Source organism: Budorcas taxicolor, chromosome 17 (assembly GCF_023091745.1).
Source record: "Budorcas taxicolor isolate Tak-1 chromosome 17, Takin1.1, whole genome shotgun sequence".
Classification (NCBI taxonomy): domain Eukaryota; kingdom Metazoa; phylum Chordata; class Mammalia; order Artiodactyla; family Bovidae; genus Budorcas; species Budorcas taxicolor.
In genome coordinates, this window is record NC_068926.1 from 13,066,934 (window position 1) to 13,084,995 (window position 18,062).

Consider the following 18,062-nt stretch of genomic DNA (forward strand, 5'->3'; position numbering starts at 1 on the left):
ACTATAAAGGGGCTTCCCTGGTGGCTCAGTGGTAAAAGTTTGATCCCTGTATCAGGAAGATGCATGCAGGAAGATTCTTTACCACCGAGTCATCAGGGAAGCCTGGTCATTTCATTTACCTGTCATAAAAATGGGCATCTTATGTGTCAGTACCCTGGGAGAGCTGGAGTGCTTTCTTGTTACCTAAGTGAGGTCGTGACCTACAGGATAAGCTCACATGGACTGCAGATTTTTACGTAGTCTCCCTAGAATCCATGTCCTTCTTCACACTTCCCTTATTGGCCCCTCCTACCCAAGACTCGCTGGTGAATGAAGTGCCGAGCAGGAATTTGAGGAACTGTCTGCTGTTAGTGTTTGACTCTTCCTTACCTTCTTCCTCTCTGGCTCCTTGTCCCTGCAGAGAACACCAGGAAGGGAAGATATTCCCTCTGGTGCTTTCTCAGTGCAAATTTTGCTGCAGTCTTTAAATGTTGCAATAATGGCATTAAGGAATTTGAACAGCTCTTTGGAAAATACAACCATCTGTACTTCACGTCACACTGACACCAAAATAATTCCACATAACTTACCCCATCCCTGTTAACAAATCAACCCTAGAAAGGCTTGAAGAAAATAGAATATTTATTAAACTTCCAGAATGAGAAGGATTTGTAAGAGATTGAGTGACACACAAAATCACAAAGGAAAAAAAAAAACTGAGAAATTTGACACAGGAAAGTTTCTTCTGTTTGCAAAAGAAAAGCAAAAGTTAAAAAACCACAGTCTGTAAAATGTGTTTCTAAAAATGACCAAAGGTTAATAAATTTACAGCATGGAAAATTCATATAAACTGGTTAGAAACACTTAGAGGCTCCAGTTGAAGAATTTACAAAGGACATGAACAGTCAACTCACAATAAAAGAAATAAAAACTAATCACTTAATATCAGGAAAAATATTCAACCTTGCTAGCAGTCAAACTAAAACGCAGAAGTGGCTTATGTGTCACCTGTTAAGTCAGGAGCATGTCTTATAATGTTCTCCACTGTTTCCAGAAGCTGCTGATCCTCCTGTGGCCAGGGCCTTGCAGAGTGGCAGAACTTTTGAAAACTAATTAGTATATACCAAGAGCCTTGAAAATGTAATGTACCATGACCCAGTAATCCCACTTCAGGGAATTTATCTGTAGGAAAAATAAAAGCAGCCAGTAGAATATTAATTTTAATTTAAAATTTAATTTTAAGGAAATATTTTAGGAGAGTAGAATAAGTTTAAGGCTTCCCAGGTGGTACTAATGGTAAAGAATCCGCCTATCAATGCAGGAGACCTAACAGATGTGGGTTCCCTCCCTGGGTCAGGAAGGTCCCCTGGAGGAGGAAATGGCAGCCCACTCCAGGACTCTTGCCTGGAGAATCCCAGGACAGAGGAGCCTGGCAGACTGTGGGCAATAGGGTTGCCAAGAGTCGGACATGACTGAAGCAACTAGGCATGTTCACACATGCATGCAGAATAAGTTTACTCCATAGACATAATACTATCACTTAAAAATGATTAATTCATAATTATTTTCATAAATTTTTTGAGAGCCAACTGTATGTCAGGTATATACAACAGCATGGGAAAATACAAAATGTTATTAATATTATTTTATAAATATTGTATGTTATATTTTATAATACAATAATATAGTCTTCAACAATGCTTACCATGAGCCAGGCATTGTTCTTGGTGCTTTGCATATAAAAACCCACTTGAGTCTCACAACAAATATATATGAGATACTGATATTATTCCCATTATTATTAAATGAGATAATTGAAGCACAAAGTTAAATACCTTGTCCCAGGTCATACAGCTCCTGAGTGGGACAGATGGCATTCAAACTCAGGTATTCTGGATCTTAAGTCCTTATTCTTAACCACTATGGAATTAATGGCAACAATTTTTAAATTGAGATGTTTACTTTTTAAAAAATGAAAACACCAAAAAGGTAATGGTATTTGTATTGAGGCAGAAAGAGGGTTGGTATTTTTTTCTGGGCTCAGTTGCTCAATTTTTGTCATTTTAAATTGCAAAATATTTGGGTTTGTAAAGTTCTCTTCAGTTGGCCGTCCTTGAGTTTGAGGTTGCATTACCTGTGCACAGGTGTCCACCAGAAATCTTCGCGATGCTGAAGATCAGTGACCACTGGGATCATAGTGAGCCTTGGATTGGGCTGACAAGGGCACCCTGGCTCGCACCCTGCGGACACAGCGAAGGGGGGTGTGTGAAGGGGAAAGGAAGCCCTGTAGACAGAGGATCACAGAGCGAGTGGGCGGGGCTTGCTTCCCCATGCTGTAGCCCAGAGTATTTGCCGTGGCTCCCGTGTAGCCAGCTTCCCTTGCTGTTCTGTCCGTAAAGAATCTGCCTGCGATGCAGAAGGCCTGGGTTTGATCCCTGGGTTAGGAAGATCGCCTGGGGATGGAAATGGTAACTCACTCCAGTATTCTTGCCTGGAGAATCCGCATTCCTTAATTTAGGTAGCTCTCCCCAGTGCCATAAGCCTGAGGGTACTTGAGGCTATTCTTAAAGATGGTAATTAAAATTATCTGTTTTTATTTATTTAGCCCACACTGTGCAGCCTGCAGGATCTTAGTTCCCCAACCAGAAATTGAACCTGAGTCCCCTGCAGTGGAAGGGCAAAATCTTAACCAGCCAAGTCCCCAAAATTAGCTGGTTTATTTCTAAAAGCTAGTTTAATCATGCACAATATTCTGGTGGTAAGACCAGTCTTAGAGGGTGGATTTGGTGAGGCAATGCCGGGGACTCAGGGCCCCCACTGAAAATATTCTGTTTGTCTACAAAATGTGACTGAACTGGCTCAATATTTAGATAAGAGACTGGCAATCGTGGTGCTGGCTTTCCGGGTACCAAGGGAGGGATGTGGGTTTAAGGCATGTTCCATCCCTCCACGTGGGTCAGTAAGTGAGGTCACCTCCTGTCTGTGCAGGAACCAAGTTCATTTCTGCTCAGGAGCAAAAGTTTTTAAATTGTCAACTGAAGTAAGAGTTGGGTGCTCTAGGCATAAGTACAGCTCTTCAAAGAGAAACACTGAAAACATTGTAAACTGGTATATATTTTTCCTTCCTCTTTTTACACACGTTTTAATTGGACAAGTAATTCATGGTTACTCCAGGAAAATGTTGAAAGCCAAATTTTAAAAAACAAGCATAACGCTGATCATTTGATATACTAGATGTATCCACTATGCCTATATACAAACTCTGACTTATTTTTTTAATCTCCTAATAAAGTTTGTTTCTAAGAGTTTGCAATCACCAAATTACTTAATTGGCTGATTTGAAGGGAACTGAAGCACAGTCTCCTTACAGCTGCAGTGCTAAACTAACCTAAGACTATAAGGTTGCATTGAATTGGCTTGGGGACAATTGACATCTAAATATTGACTCTCTTGAACATGAACAATGTATCAATCACAGTTATTTGGGGTTTATAATGTTCATTTTTATTTATTACAGTTTCCCTTCAAGTGCTATTATACCACTTCATTTAGTATAAGAACCTCACATTAATTTCTCCTCTCCCAGCCTTCATGTTACTGTCATCATATATTTACCTGTTATAATTGCTACAATACATTATTTTTGAACAAAATTACTTTTATTATATTTTAAAGAGATGTCAAATAGTCAGAAAAGGTTGTCTGTCTACTCATGCAGTTATAATTTCCAGTGTTCTTCATTCTTTTTGTGTAGATCCATGTTTTTATATTTGATGTCATTTTCCCACTGCCTGAAGAATTTCTTTTTACCATGTCTTACAATTTGGGTCTATGGTAATGATTTCTTTTAGCTTTTTCTTCGTCTTTCTTTCTTTCTTGTTTTGGCTGCACCACACAGCATGTGGGATCTTTAGTTCCCCAACCAAGGATTTGAACCCATGACCCCTGAAGTGGAAGCACAGAACCTTAACCACTGATCTACCAGGAAAGTCCCTTTTGCCTGCATTTTTGAGATGTATGCTCACTGGGTATAAAGTTTCAGGTTGACAGTTGTTTTCTTCATACTTTAAAGAGGTCACTCCATTACTTCTCCCTTGCATTGCTTCCAGTGAGAAATCTGCCATCATACTTTCTTTTGTTCCTCTGCACATAATGTAGCTTTTTTCCTCTGGCTGCTTTTAGGATTTTTTCTTTATCACTCATTTAGAACTGTTTGATTCAGAGAAGGCAATGGCACCCCACTCCAGTACTCTTGCCTGGAAAATCCTATGGATGGAGGAGCCTGGTAGGCTGCCGTCCATGGGGTCGCGAAGAGTCGGATACGACTGAGCGACTTCACTTTCACTTTTCACTTTCATGCATTGGAGAAGGCAATGGCACCCCACTCTTGCCTGGAAAATCCCATGGACAGAGGAGCCTGGTGGGCTGCAGTCCGTGGGGTCGCTAAGAGTCAGACATGACTGAGCGACTTCACTTTCACTTTTCACTTTCATGCATTGGAGAAGGAAATGGCAACCCACTCCAGTGTCCTTGCCTGGAGAATCCCAGGGACGGGGGAGCCTGGTGGGCTGCCGTCTATGGGGTCGCACAGAGTTGGACACGACTGAAGTGATTTAGCAGCAGCAGCAGAGCTGTTTAATTATGATGTCTCTTGGTATGGATTTCTTTATCTTTCTTATGCCTAGAATTCATTATGTTTCTTGGATCTGAAGATTTATGGGTTTTCCTCAAATTTGGAAAAATTTTTGTCTTTTCAGATATTTTTTCTGCCCCCCCCGAGCCTGTTAGAAACTTCAGTTGAACTTATATTAAGCTACCAGCAGGCATCCCACAGCTCACGGATGCTCTTTTCATGATTGTGACTCTTTTTCCTCTCTGTTTCATTTCAGATCATTTCTATTGCGATTATCTTCAAGTCCACCGATCTTTTCTTCTGCCACGTCTAAGTCGCTAATAATCCCATCCAGTCTGTTTTTCATCTCAGACACTAAGATTTTCACCTCTCGGAATTTGGATTGGGTCTTTTTTATATCGTTTCTATCTCCACTTAACTTCTGAACATATAGAATACAGTTACAATAAGTGTTCTTCTGTCCTTTTCTGTAAATTCTAGCAACTTTGTCAGTTCCTGGTGAATTTGATTGGTTGATTATTCTTTCTGGTTTGGGGTGGTGTCTTCTTGTTTCCTGGTATGCCTGATCATCTTTGTTTGATGTCAGACACTGTGATGGTTACCTTGTTGGGGGCTTTATACTCTTTAAATATAATATACTTTATATCCCTATAAATACTCTTGACTTTTGTCTTAGGCATTATTCGGCAACTTTGATCTTTTGAGGGTCTTGCTTTTCTGATTTGTTAGGCAGGTCTGGACCAGTGCTCCATCTGAGAGGCTAATCATTAGCCACTAGTAAATGTTTTTTCTACTCAGTGCCTTGGGAGTTATGAGCTTTTCTAATTTGGCTAGTGGAAACAGACACTGTTCTTGAAGCCTTTCAGATGGCTTTTTCCCCTTTACCTTTGGGCGGTTTCCTCACACACGGGCTCTGATCCCGACTCTTCTGAGTGTCCTTGGGGGGCCATCTGCAGGTCTCTGGGTTCTTCTTCTGTGCTTCTCTTTCCTCTCGGGTGCTCTGTCCTGCAAAGTCCAGCATGTTAATCTCCTCGGAGCCTCAGCTCCGTCTCCTCAGTTCAGTGAGTCTGCCAGGTGGTTCCCCATCCCTGCACCGCAGCCTGGATGGTGAAGTCTCTCCAGGCGGGAAGCAGGGCAGTCCGAGGGCCCGCCTCTTGTCTTCCCTTTCTCGCAGGGGTCACTCCCCTTTGTTGCCTCACGTCCAATGTTGTGAAGATTATTGTTTGATAAATTTTGTCTGGTTTTTTTTTTCATTGTTTCAGTAGCGGTGGTCAAATCCAGTCTCTGACACTCTGTCTTGAAGAGAAGCAGAAGTCTCCTGATTCTAGATTGTCTTGGCCTCTTGATTTGTTTACTACTGGCTCTGAGGGAGAGCCCAGTGCCCTGATGAAGAGCATAGACACTAGAATCAGACCAAGTGACGCTCTGGTCCACCACTTCCTAGCCGCACGACCGAGGCCACGTTAACCTGGCTCTGTCTCCCTTCCCTTTTCTGTAAAAGGGGGAGGATAATAGTCATGGCTTATTGGATTTTTGAAAGGCTAAAACGAGATCATGCATTTAAAGCATGACACCGTTCCTAGAACTTGGTAACATGTTCATCTTAGCTATAATTTAAATTATTATAAGACCCAATAAATACTTGAATATCTACTCTTGGCCCAAGAGCCATATGCGTCATCACCATAGGTGACTGGGACCTGGGACCCAGCACTAGCAAAGCAGGAAACCTCAGTGTGTGCTCCCTGAATGAAGGTGTAGCCAGGAGGCCCCAACTCTCCCCCACCCATGATTGCTATTATTCCAGGGTTTTCATCTCCTAAATAACAGACCTGGGTTTTGTTTTATTTTAATTTTTCAGGGGAAGACAGGAAGACCCCCAGTGAATCAAATAGCCCCTCTTCCTCGTCCCTCTCAGCTCTGAGTGATTCAGCCAACAGCAAGGACGATTCAGACAGCTCTCAGAAGAACAAGAGTGGAAGCAACCTGCTGGTCATCTCTGTCATGCCTGGGAGCCAGCCCTCCCTGAATAGTGAGGAAAAGCCAGAGAAAGGTAAGGGAGGAGGTAGGCTGGTCTGCTCAGTCCTGTCCACTCTGCAGGGATGACCCAGTCTTGAGATAAAGCCCTGGAGAGGAGTGATGTTGGGAAGCAGATATTAGGCCTGGGAACCATATAACACTTAGCCTCTAAAATTTGCATATGGATTTTTGAGTTAGTTTGCATCGGTATATGGAATGGAATGAAAGGATGGGGAGTGTGACATTGATGGCAGAACTGTCTTTAACTCATTTTAGCTCAGAGATGCAGGGAGTGGTGCCTGGAACAGTGTAGCTGGGGGGAAAGAGAAGAAGGAGGGTGGTCTCCGTCCTACCCCTGCCCTCCTCTCCCTCTGCCCCCTGCACCCGTACACCCAGCCTCGGTCCTTGCAGGGTTCGAATGCGTTTTTTGCAACTTTGTCTGCAAGACGAAGAACATGTTTGAGCGCCATCTGCAAATCCACCTGATCACCCGGATGTTTGAGTGTGACGTGTGCCACAAGTTCATGAAGACCCCCGAACAGCTGCTGGAGCACAAGAAATGCCACACTGTCCCCACCGGTGGGCTCAAGTAAGGAAAGCAAGTACAGAACCTTTTACTGTGTTGTTTTAGTAAACACCCTGCCTCCAGCCCTGCCCCATCCCCTCCCCTGAAGGTTTTTGGGGTCATGGAGAGGGGGAGCTTGGCCTGGTGGGGGCATTAGTCGGGCACACCTCTGCTGCCAGTAGCTGGATAGGAATTAGACCTGTCCCCCAAGGGGTCAGCAGATGTCAGCACGAGACCCCTATTTCCCAAGATGGTCAACTCGCTGAAGCAGCCCAACACGGGCATGCAAGGGTAGACTCAGCCTGTACCACTCGAGTTCCGTTCAGACTTGATGGTAAGGGACTTAGGGGTTATAACGTGTCCGCATGTGCAAATCACTACACTGTCACTGCGCTTCACCATCCCTATTTTTTAGATGATTTGCCAGAAGTCTTTTAAATAAGCACTACAACTACCCCAACCACACCCGCCTCCAGATATTGGATACTTGCCAGTGTGAACAGGCAAGAGGCAACACTTTTCATGCAGAGATCACATGCCTCATGTCTTCCTGCAAACATGCCTTACGCCTTCCCAGGAGCTGGAATTGGGATCTCGCTGGTGTCGCCTTCGTGAGATCTGACACCTCTGATCACATGTTCTTCGCAGCTCCGCAAAGACCTAGACAATGAGCATCATCATTGACCAACATTTGCAACAAGCCCTCTGGTCAGAAGAGAGACCCATCCGTTATTATCAAAACACGCTGTGTCTGGCTTGATAATAGGTGCTAAAGGGCAAACAAGGAATAAAACATAATTCCACCCTCGGGAAATGTACGTCCGAGCTCTACCAGAGTTTAATCTTCCTGGCGCTTCTGAAATCAGAGGCCCTGTTCACGAGGCACTTGTGTTCTAGGAAAGAGAAAGAAGCATCTGTCACTGGGCACAGAAAGACACACCATTTTCAAAGCATAATTATTCATGTTTAGCTGAACTGATGGTGTAATTAAAAGAATGAAAAATGACATTTACCTTAACACAAGAACACCTCTTGTTTTTAAAAACACGTTTATCTTTGAAACTCACAGCTTGCCAAGAGAAGTGGCATGACTGTCCTGAATGGGCGAGGGGTGGAGCGACCCAGCAGGAGCTTGGGAGTCAAGTGTTGGGGGCAATGCAGGGTGGAGTCCCTGGGCTCCTGCCCAGTCAGGGCAACCCTCCTCAAACACTCCTCCAGACAGAGGAAGTGGCCCCCACTGTTAGATCCCATTTTGGTTCACTCTTGGGGCTGATTAGGTGGGGTGGGGTGGGTAGGAGGAAGGGGAGTGGGGCAATGATCATTCAAGACTACGTAAGTGGGAAATGCCTAGCACGTGCTTATTTGGGAATTTGATTTGGTTTATTCCCACTGCCCCCCTCAAAATATTAGCATACTCTTACGTATTTTTTTGAAAGCCACGTATTTCCTTAGTTGGTTTAGTGCTCACTGCCCTTCCTAGAAACCCAGTCACGCCCATTACCTGCAGCCCCAGCCAGTTGTGGCTTTGCCAGTTAGAACCCCCTTCCCTCGGGGACCCAAGGAGTTCCTGAGCCTCTGACCCACTGGCGAGGATGCCAAGTGAACCTGATGCTTTTGCAGGTGTAGACACTTCCCATGCAGTGCTAACGGTCCCCTTTGTAATAGTTCACGTTCTAGGCTGACCAAGTAGAAGAATACTTTGACAAAATTGCTAATGCCTTCTGGCTATACAGTGAGTCTTTTTCATTTTCGTTTTGTTTTCGCTTTGCCGTCTCAGAGAAGTAATTTGTCAGAGTCTTTACGATAAATAACGGGAACATAGAAAACCCTTTCCCTCTGCCTGAGCAGCGAAAGAAAGATTGAGCCGTGGGTCACAGAAACGTCCTTAACATGAAACAGACTGCTGATGTCTAAATTGCTTTTCTGTGATGGAACTGCTTGTACTCTATATCCTGTTCATAATGCAGATCAAATAAGATTATACTATTATTTTTCTTTTGCCGTAGCTCAGGACAGTGGTGAGTTTCAGACTCCTCTAGGTAAGGCCCAGCTTGGCGTAGGGGTTGTGTGTGCAGCTGACCTGGGAATGGGCTTTATAGTTCTCTTGCGTGCACTCTTCTGTGAGCTGAGGTTCCGAGGCTAACGGCGGGCTTGGCGCTCAGGAGCAGTGCGCGGGCTCTGGGTGTGTTGGGCTCTGCTGAAATCCTCTCCAGACCCTCCGAGGACAGTTCACTCCCGGGCCCTGCCCTTGCAGGTGCCAGTCCAGAGCCGAGGCAGCCACTTTTGCATTTGCTTCCTTTTGGTAAAGAGAGCATACACGCTACAGCCATCATAGCAACCACCGACTCGAGCCCGGCAGCTTCTGCAGAGCGAAGCTCAGCACAATCCGTGAACCTGCCCCTCCCTTAGCCTCCTTGCCCCTCTGGACAGCCAGGGGGCCTGGGGGCAGCATAGCCTCACTGCCTAGGATGGAGAGGCCCAGACTTTGTCCCGGGGCACAGCCCGCCCATCAGGTGACGGAGCTCTGCTAGAATCTGCCTAAATGACTTGTAGAGACCAGTCCAGTAAGGAATCAGTGCCCACTATGGGCTCCTCTGCCGAGCACTGCAGAGAACGCAGAACGAAGGGGAGTCCTGCCCGCTGAGAGCTTATGATCCCTTTGGATGACTATTATTTCCATGATGTAATAACATTAATCATTAATAATGCATTAATGATGTCTTCAAGGTCCAGATAGCAGCTGTCTCCCTCCCCCATCCCTCATTCCTAGACAGGCTGGTGGGTGGGTCTTCTCCTAAGCCCCAGCGATGGTTCTCACCTCCCTTCCCCGATGGAGACCCAGTGCTGTAGGAGAGACAGATTTTAGGAGTCCAGATCTCTGTATCTACAGCACACTTGCTCCCACATGCAGACACACACACACACAGGCCTTCTTAATCCTAACCACCCTTTAATCAGCACGATTCTGACCCCTACGACTCTCTGTTTGCTGGAGGTAGCGCTCCCCTATAAGCTGTTCTTCAAAACTCTTAGCCTTTCTGCGTGTGCTTGGTGTGGTGCATGAAAAGTCGATTCTTTGTGTTGCTCCCATCTAGAGGGGAGGTCTTGAGGGTGAGCCCTCGGCCGTGGCCAGTGGGGGGGCGGGGAGGGCTCCGAGGGGCTGGGCGGTGGGGACTGGAGGGGAGAACAGCTTAGCTGGACGCCCCCCCCAACCCGGTGCTGGCTCTGTTCCCCTTCCTGGGGGCTGGCATCTGCCGGTGCAGCCAGGAAACTCCCGTCCCCGAGCAGGCCAAGGGATGGCTCTGTCCGCAGCAGAGCCACCGAGGGTCCCCAGGAGGCGGCAGGGCCGGGTTGGGCAGGGGCCAGGTCGGGTTTTGGAGCCGGGAGGGCGGCCGAGGGCAGGCTGGCGAGGCGGGGAGCAGCCGGGGAGGGTACTCCCCTGGACCCCGCGGGGCTGACCCTCTCCCGTCCTTGCTTCCCCCCCTCCCCCGGCAGGTGCCCATTCTGCATTTATTCCACCAACCGCCCCGCCGCCATGGAGTGCCACGTGAAGACCCACTACAAGATGGAGTACAAGTGCCGGATCTGCCAGACGGTGAAGGCCAACCAGCTGGAGCTGGAGACGCACACCCGCGCGCATCGCCTGGGCAACCACTACAAGTGCGACCAGTGCGGCTACCTGTCCAAGACCGCCAACAAGCTCATCGAGCACGTGCGCGTGCACACCGGGGAGCGGCCCTTCCACTGTGACCAGTGCAGCTACAGCTGCAAACGCAAGGACAATCTCAACCTGCACAAGAAGCTGAAGCACGCCCCGCGCCAGACCTTCAGCTGCGAAGAGTGCCTGTTCAAGACTACTCACCCCTTCGTCTTCAGCCGCCACGTCAAGAAGCATCAGAGCGCGGACAGCCCAGAGGAGGACAAGAAGGGCCCGGCCCCGGCCTCCCAGGAAGCCGGCGGCCCCGGGGCCCCGCTGCTGGTGGTCGGGAGCGCCCGCCACCTGCTGTCTCCGCTGTCGGTCATGTCCGCCTCCCACGCCCTGCAGACTGTGGCCCTGTCGGCCGCCCACGGCGGCAGTGGCTCTGAGCCCAACCTGGCACTCAAGGCCATGCCCTTGAACGGCTCCCCTCTGCGCTTTGACAAGTACCGGAACTCGGATTTCGCCCATCTCATTCCCTTGACGATGTTATACCCCAAGAACCAGCTGGATCTCACATTCCACCCTCCCCGACCTCAGACTGCGCCGCCCAGCATCCCCTCGCCCAAACACTCTTTCCTGGCCTATCTGGGACTGAGAGAGAGAGCCGAGACTGTCTGAGGGCAGCCGGGCTCCGTACCAAAAACCAAGAGACAGAGACAAACAAAAAAAAGACAAAACCCACGAAACTTAAAACACAACCCAGCAGGTGTACGTTGCTGCAAAACCCACAGGCCCGCTCGGGTCTGAACCACGTGTACTGTATATCTTTAGTAAGGAATAGAGAATTGGCTCTGTGTGTATACCTATTGCATTGACCTGAAAGCTGCTTTATCCAATCTTCAGAGAGGTGACCTACTGCACCGGCTACCGTCAGAGGCATGCCTCCCCAGCCACCCACTCCCACTCTTGGCCCTTCTCCTTACTTTGAAAGGAAACCTGTCTTGTTAAACCCTAAAGAGAGTGTCCTTAATAGCAATCAGCACTTGTAAGCTTCCATACCGGTGCATTTTGTTTTCTGTTGGGCGAATGGGGCATGTGGGCATTTGTGGATTCGGAAAGAGACAGCCGTGTGTCATGTGCCATGACGTTTGCACCTTCTTTGTACTGGCTTCTTTGACAGCGATGAGCGTTGTTTGCCCTCCTGGGTGGTTCATGCGCTGCAGTCCCTCCCGGAACTCCTTCATCACCTTTCCCCTCTCTGTTTTGTGGCTGCAGAGTAGTAGGACCTGGTGCTTACTCAGTGGAGGAATGGTAGACACCTCAGTGCTGCCTGTGATTTCTCCAGAGTCCTGGAGATCTTGCGCTCGCATCTCTGGTTATGAAGAGAGCAATCAAGAGCCCCACCTGGAAGAAATAGCTTGCAGCACTGCAGCCAACATCACAAAACTCAAGTGTGTTTTGTGTGTGTGTCCATACGTATGCAATGTGTATGGTACACACACAGTGCATCATTTTTTAAGGGCAGATTAAATATATATATGTGATGTATTAAGTCAGTGGTTACCATTTGTTTGCAGGAAAAGGAAAAACAATGTATGAGTGAAAATTTTTATGGTTGATAAATCCAGCCGAGGAGATTAAAAGGGGTTTGGATAAATTCTGGGTATAAACGCTCAGACTAAAAAAAAAAAAAAAAAGAAATGGCAGTTTTGCACAGTGCTTTGGTCTTGCACTAGCTTTTGTTTCTCATCTGCAAAAAAAAGTAACATAAAAGGAAGAAAATGTACCTTTTTTATGGAATGAGTAGACTGTATGTTTGAAACTTTTGTCATAACCTCTTTGACATATAACAACCCAACAAAAAGGTGCTGTTCAGTCCTACCGTTCAGTTTATGCCCCTGAGACGTTTCCATTGTGTTTGCAAATTGTCTGGCTATAGCGGTGTTCTCCATGTTATTAGTAATTCTGTATTCCATTTTGTTAACGCCTGGTAGATGTAACCTGCTAGGAGGCTAACTTTATACTTATTTAAAGCTCTTATTTTGTGGTCATTAAAATGGCAACTTATGTGCAGCACTTTATTGCAGCAAGAAGCAGGTGTGGCTTGGTTGTACAACCCCTCGCTATTCTTAAAAAGTCAGGGGTGATGTAAAAAGAAGAAAAGAATCTTTGGCTAAACATGTTAATGGCTTGTATTTTTAAGACAACAGAATTTCCAGTATGAAACAGGCTAAAAGAGCAGGAAGAAATGTGCTTTGTATGATAATGGGAAGTTTGGAATATAAAGTTTATATATTATTTATCTGTTGAAGAACCGGTGTACAGGAGGAATGCTTTCTTACTGCGTTGCTGGTTTCTATCATGTGTTACCCTAGAGGTGGGATTTTTTTTTTCCATCTGTTTCATCTGGAGGGAAATAAAAGCATCCCGAATTTTCTTCCTCTAGTCGGTTTGCTTCCCCGAAAGCTCCCCCTTTGTACAGTTCTACAGGAAGCCGGAAATCTGTACCTTCTGTCCACACCACGGTCCTCCCCCACACCCACCCTTCCTCCCCCAGACCTAGCAGGTGTGCTCGGCTCCCCTTGCCAGTCGTCCAGCCCTGGCAAACCTGTTTACACTAAGGAGCTGTCGCCGGGGGGGCAGGGAGGCTGAGCCAGGGAGGGCAGGACGTTCCCGCACCCTGGCTCATTCTCCAGCAGAGATGCCTGTTCTTGGCCACATTTGAAATGCCATTCAGCGTTGCCCTGTCAGTGTTTCAGTCAAAGGCACTGTAGACAGGTATGGACGATACACTCCAAGAACACTGGGCTTATGGGTGGGTTGGTGTTTTTTTTTCAAGTCACGTCTTTACCCCCATGTGATGGAGAATGTGCCACTTGGCTAATCACGTGCTTTTCACAATTACAAGTTCAGTGATTACAGGAAAGAGGGCCATGGGGAACCCACAGAGGCTGGCAGGAGGGCGAGCCCCACATGAGCAACGGCAGGTTAAAAACCTGAAGGGTGACCCTGAAGGACTGCGGATTTTACAGCATGCCACTTGTGCAATACGAGGTCCGAGGGTGAAACTTTCAAGATCAAGAGGGGTGTTGGAAGGAGACGGTTACTGCTCAGATGTGTGCCACTGAACTTGGATTTGAATGACTTAGTGATGCTTAATGTAATTGGGCAACTTTTTTAGCACTTTGGAAAGAGTCATCAATCTTTCTGGTAAATTATAAAAGTTTTCTGAGTGAGAAAAGGTGTGTTTGGAGTTTGTTTGACTTTTTATATTATTATTGTTATTAATAAAGAAAAATCTACAGCATTTTTCAGATTCCACTGAGGTAATACATACCCCTGAATTTGGTTTGCAGTTTGATACTCAGGGAAGGATGTATTCCATAGATATCCTTTCCGTGTAAAACACTAACATCTTTGAGATAGTCACCTGCCAACTAACTTTGATTCTGTTTTCACTATGCATTCTTCAATGAAAGCTAGCTTATTTTTCCATATAGTGATACAGTTAGAGTTCTCTGCACTTTCTTCTCTCCTTTTTTTAACTCCTCGTATTATGTTCAGATGATCATACTGTCAAGGTTTATGTACATTACTGAAAATTTGTATTGTATAAAGCTTTTTGCATTACAAGGCTGTACAGGGTCATTTTGACAGTAACTGGTATATTCCTTTGCATCTTACGTTGCATTGCCAATTTCTAGTGTATCCAGTTTGGAAGTATAATATACTCTAATTAAAAAAAGAAAAGGTTGGCTATACTCTTGTTTCTTTTTCTTTCTTGGGTGCCATTCTTGGCTACTTGTTAATCCGAGTTTTGTCTTGCTGTGTTCTGATATTCCAGTTTCAGTGTGTTTTAGGTCCGTTTAGTCTCCAAGTCATGTCTGATTCTTTGCCACCCCATATACTGTAGCCCACGAGGCTCCTCTGTCCATGAATTCTCCAGGCAAGAACACTGGAGTGGGTTTCCATTCCTTTCTCCAGGGGATCTTCCCAACTCAGGGATTGAACTCATATCTCCTGTACTGCAGGAAGATTCTTTACTGTCTGAGCCACCAGGGAAGTCCTAGGAAGTGTTCAGTACTAGTTACAACTATTGCAAAATGCAAGTTTTGAACAGCCATGGTTCTAATGCAAACTGCTATTATGTAAATCATTCAAGGCCATTAGTATTGAGACCATCTCATCCATCAGTACAGCTGCAAGCTGGCTCCTTCCAGAAAATACTTAGTGACACTGGAAAGTGTACACCAGCCTTACCCTCTCCTGCTTGACAGCATTTTATTGACCGCATACCCAAAGGGGGGACTACAGATGAGTAATTCTGTTTGTCTTAATGAAGTGTAGCAACTTTAAGAACTGTAATAAGTGGTATGTTTTCTAAGCTAAATAATAATCTATCTGAATACAAGTACTAGTCCTCCATTCAAAGGAAGGTACTGGAGAAAGAAACTGAGCCCAAAAGAGAGAGCAAGTGAGAGTGACATCAAGCGAGCAAACACACTGATCAATGCAAACAATTTTTTAAAACACCATTTTAAAGTTCTGTTAGAACGTCCCCGTGAATCGATGATGGTTGATGAAAAATGCAAGGCAGCAGAAGAGAATCTTCTGCTGGTTCACAGCTTGCTCATTAATGTCCTTTACTTGCAAGAAATTACGAACTGCTTCACTTTAACATGTGAAAGATGAAATTTACTTTTTATAAAATGAGATAATGTAGGAGAAGCCACTTTGGAAACGGCCAATCATCAATCAGACACGTCGTGTTTTCATCCAGTAACTGTCTTAGGAGACTGAATAATCTTCTCTCCCTCGATCCAAATACTCAGTTGTTTTTGGTATTTATTGAAAACATTAAAATAACTCAGACTTCTTTGCTTTTTGCTAGCACTACAGGCAGACATGACTTCTCATTTTGTGTATGTATTTTTTCCCCTTAGATTTCACATCTACCTCACGTTTTCCCTTTGGTTGAGAAAAGCCAGAAATAGAAAGAAAATAATCATCAGTTTGGTAGTCATTTCGCCTGCTAATGAGCTTTCAGTAATGTTAAAAAGTGGATGGGATGGGAGCCATCCAGGACAGGACAGGCCTCATCCTCTTCCATCATCATTTACTCCGATCGATGCTCAGGGACCCCGGGACCCCGGCACCCCCACCCAGCTGTGTGGCCCCTGTTGGAATTTCATCCAAGATCATACATCCTTTTACTCCCGTCATGTTAACTAGACTGTAAGCTAAGACTCAAGGCCATGTTTTCTATAGTGTGTCTACAGCTGACTGCCCCCGTTTGGTGGACACCAGAAACTGTCCTTGACCATTTCATAGAGCCACAGAGCCGGTCATGGGCACAAGGAGAGATGCCAAGGCTTGATGACCACTGGTACCTCCATACCCACAGTCAGAAGCGTCACATGAGAGCCCCTTGCTGCCAAAGGTCACATGGGGCTCACACAGGATTTGGAGCGGAAGGCACATCTCCTTAGTGGCCCAAACGCAGAATCAAGTCACCTGGGTGCGTTCAGTCCTTGGGGGCAACTCATACAGAAGGAGAGGGAGCCGTCGGGGGGGACAGCAGCTGAGTGATTTCATCTGTTGGCAGGGGTTCATAAGCGGCCCGGGGGCACATACAAAAGACACACAACTTCATCAGTTTTTTCATTCGTGCGTGCCAAGTTGCTTCAGTCATGTCCGATTCTGTGATCCCATGGACTGTAGCCCGCCAGGTTCCTCTGTGGGATTTTCCAGGCAAGAATACGGGAGTGGGTTGCCATGCCCTCCCCCGGGGGATCTTCCCAACCCAGGGATGGAAACCGCATCTCCCGCATTGGCAGGCAGATTCCGTACTACCAGCACCACCTGAAAAGCCCACTAAGAGAAGGTAAAGCTGGAATCCTTCCCAACAGTGCCTTAAGACCTGTGAGCAAAAACCATAGGATCAGAGAATACTCGGGATTCAGACTGTGTTCCAAGGTGTTACCAACCTCAGATGTTCAAGAGACCCCAGGCAACACTCTTAGATCTAGGACTCTCAGAACAGAAGAATCCCACACAAAATGAGGTTTATTTTGCAAGTAATTAAAATTCACTAAGAAAGCAAATGCCCATAATGCTGGCCCTGGGGTAAATAAAGTGTGGCTGTATGGACCAAGGGGCCCATTCTTCTGTCCAAGGTCTGAATGGTCTGAGGTTATCATCCATCAGGGCCTCTTCTTTTATGAGTTAACTGTTCTGCCATTCATAATTCTTGCCAGCTGGATCTGTAAAACAGGAAAATGCAAATCCTGCTCATGTTGGAAGGAGCTGCAAAGGAGAAAGGGAAAGTCAATTGCTATATTGCCTTGGAATTCCTTTCTGATGGAGTTAAGGTAAGTGTAAGTTAGTTCGTTTTCAACAGAATTATAGAACTTGAACAGAGAATCTATCTCAGTTCATACTTCAATTATTTTCCCCTATACCAGTCACTAAAGGTGGTCTTCCAGCCTCTTTAGTGAGAATGTCTGGATGACAGAAAAGGTTTTCCAACCATAAAACATTCCCATGGAGTTAGATCACCTGAGTTTGAAGTCTGACTCAGACGCACCTTATAAAAAGAAAGATTGAACTAGATGGTCTCTAAGATCCCTTCCCACCCTAACAGATAACATGTATGATGAGCCCATGACTCTTGCTGAACAAGCAAAAGTCAGTCTGAAGCAAAAGTGGTCACCAAACAGAACCCTCGCAAGGCACTTATAGCAACAATGGCACCTCAACATTTTCAAGCCACAACAGACTTAAGGGAGAAAACAATGCCTAAAAATATATTTTTGCCCACTTCAGAATTTGGGAGACCTAGAACGTATGTCTTCTGATTAAACATTAGGCATCATGCTTGGATTGTCTGCAGTCATCTTGAGGGTGGCTTGGGCTTCCCAGGTGGCTCAGGTAAAGAATCTGCCTGCCAAGCAGGAGACGTGGGTTCAATCGCTGGGTGGGGACGATCCCTTGGAGAAAGAAATAGCAACCCACTCCAGTATTCTTGCCTGGAAAATCCCAAGGACAGAGGAGCTTGGTGGGCTGCAGTCCGTGGGGTTGCAGAGTCGGACACAACTTAGCAATTAAACAACAACAAAATGCTTCACCTAACTCTGGGTACTTTATCTGCTTAGATGATTGGAGGTGGCCAGGTGGGATGGAAAGGTTTCACCCTGGCCATCATCACGCCTCTCACTCCACCCCCT

At 46.0% G+C, this 18,062-nt stretch overlaps 1 protein-coding gene across 1 annotated transcript in view; it reads left to right on the forward strand.

Moving 5' to 3' along the window:
• The window catches only part of ZNF827 (zinc finger protein 827), a 188,751-nt gene extending 177,237 nt beyond the window's left edge, over positions 1 to 11,514 (forward strand). Inside the window, exons 12-14 of the mRNA XM_052654889.1 lie at positions 6,474 to 6,665; positions 7,043 to 7,220; positions 10,692 to 11,514. Of these exons, the coding sequence (XP_052510849.1) occupies positions 6,474 to 6,665; positions 7,043 to 7,220; positions 10,692 to 11,514 (1,193 nt within the window). The remainder of the gene's footprint in view (positions 1 to 6,473; positions 6,666 to 7,042; positions 7,221 to 10,691) is intronic.
• The last annotated feature ends 6,548 nt before the right edge of the window (positions 11,515 to 18,062 follow it).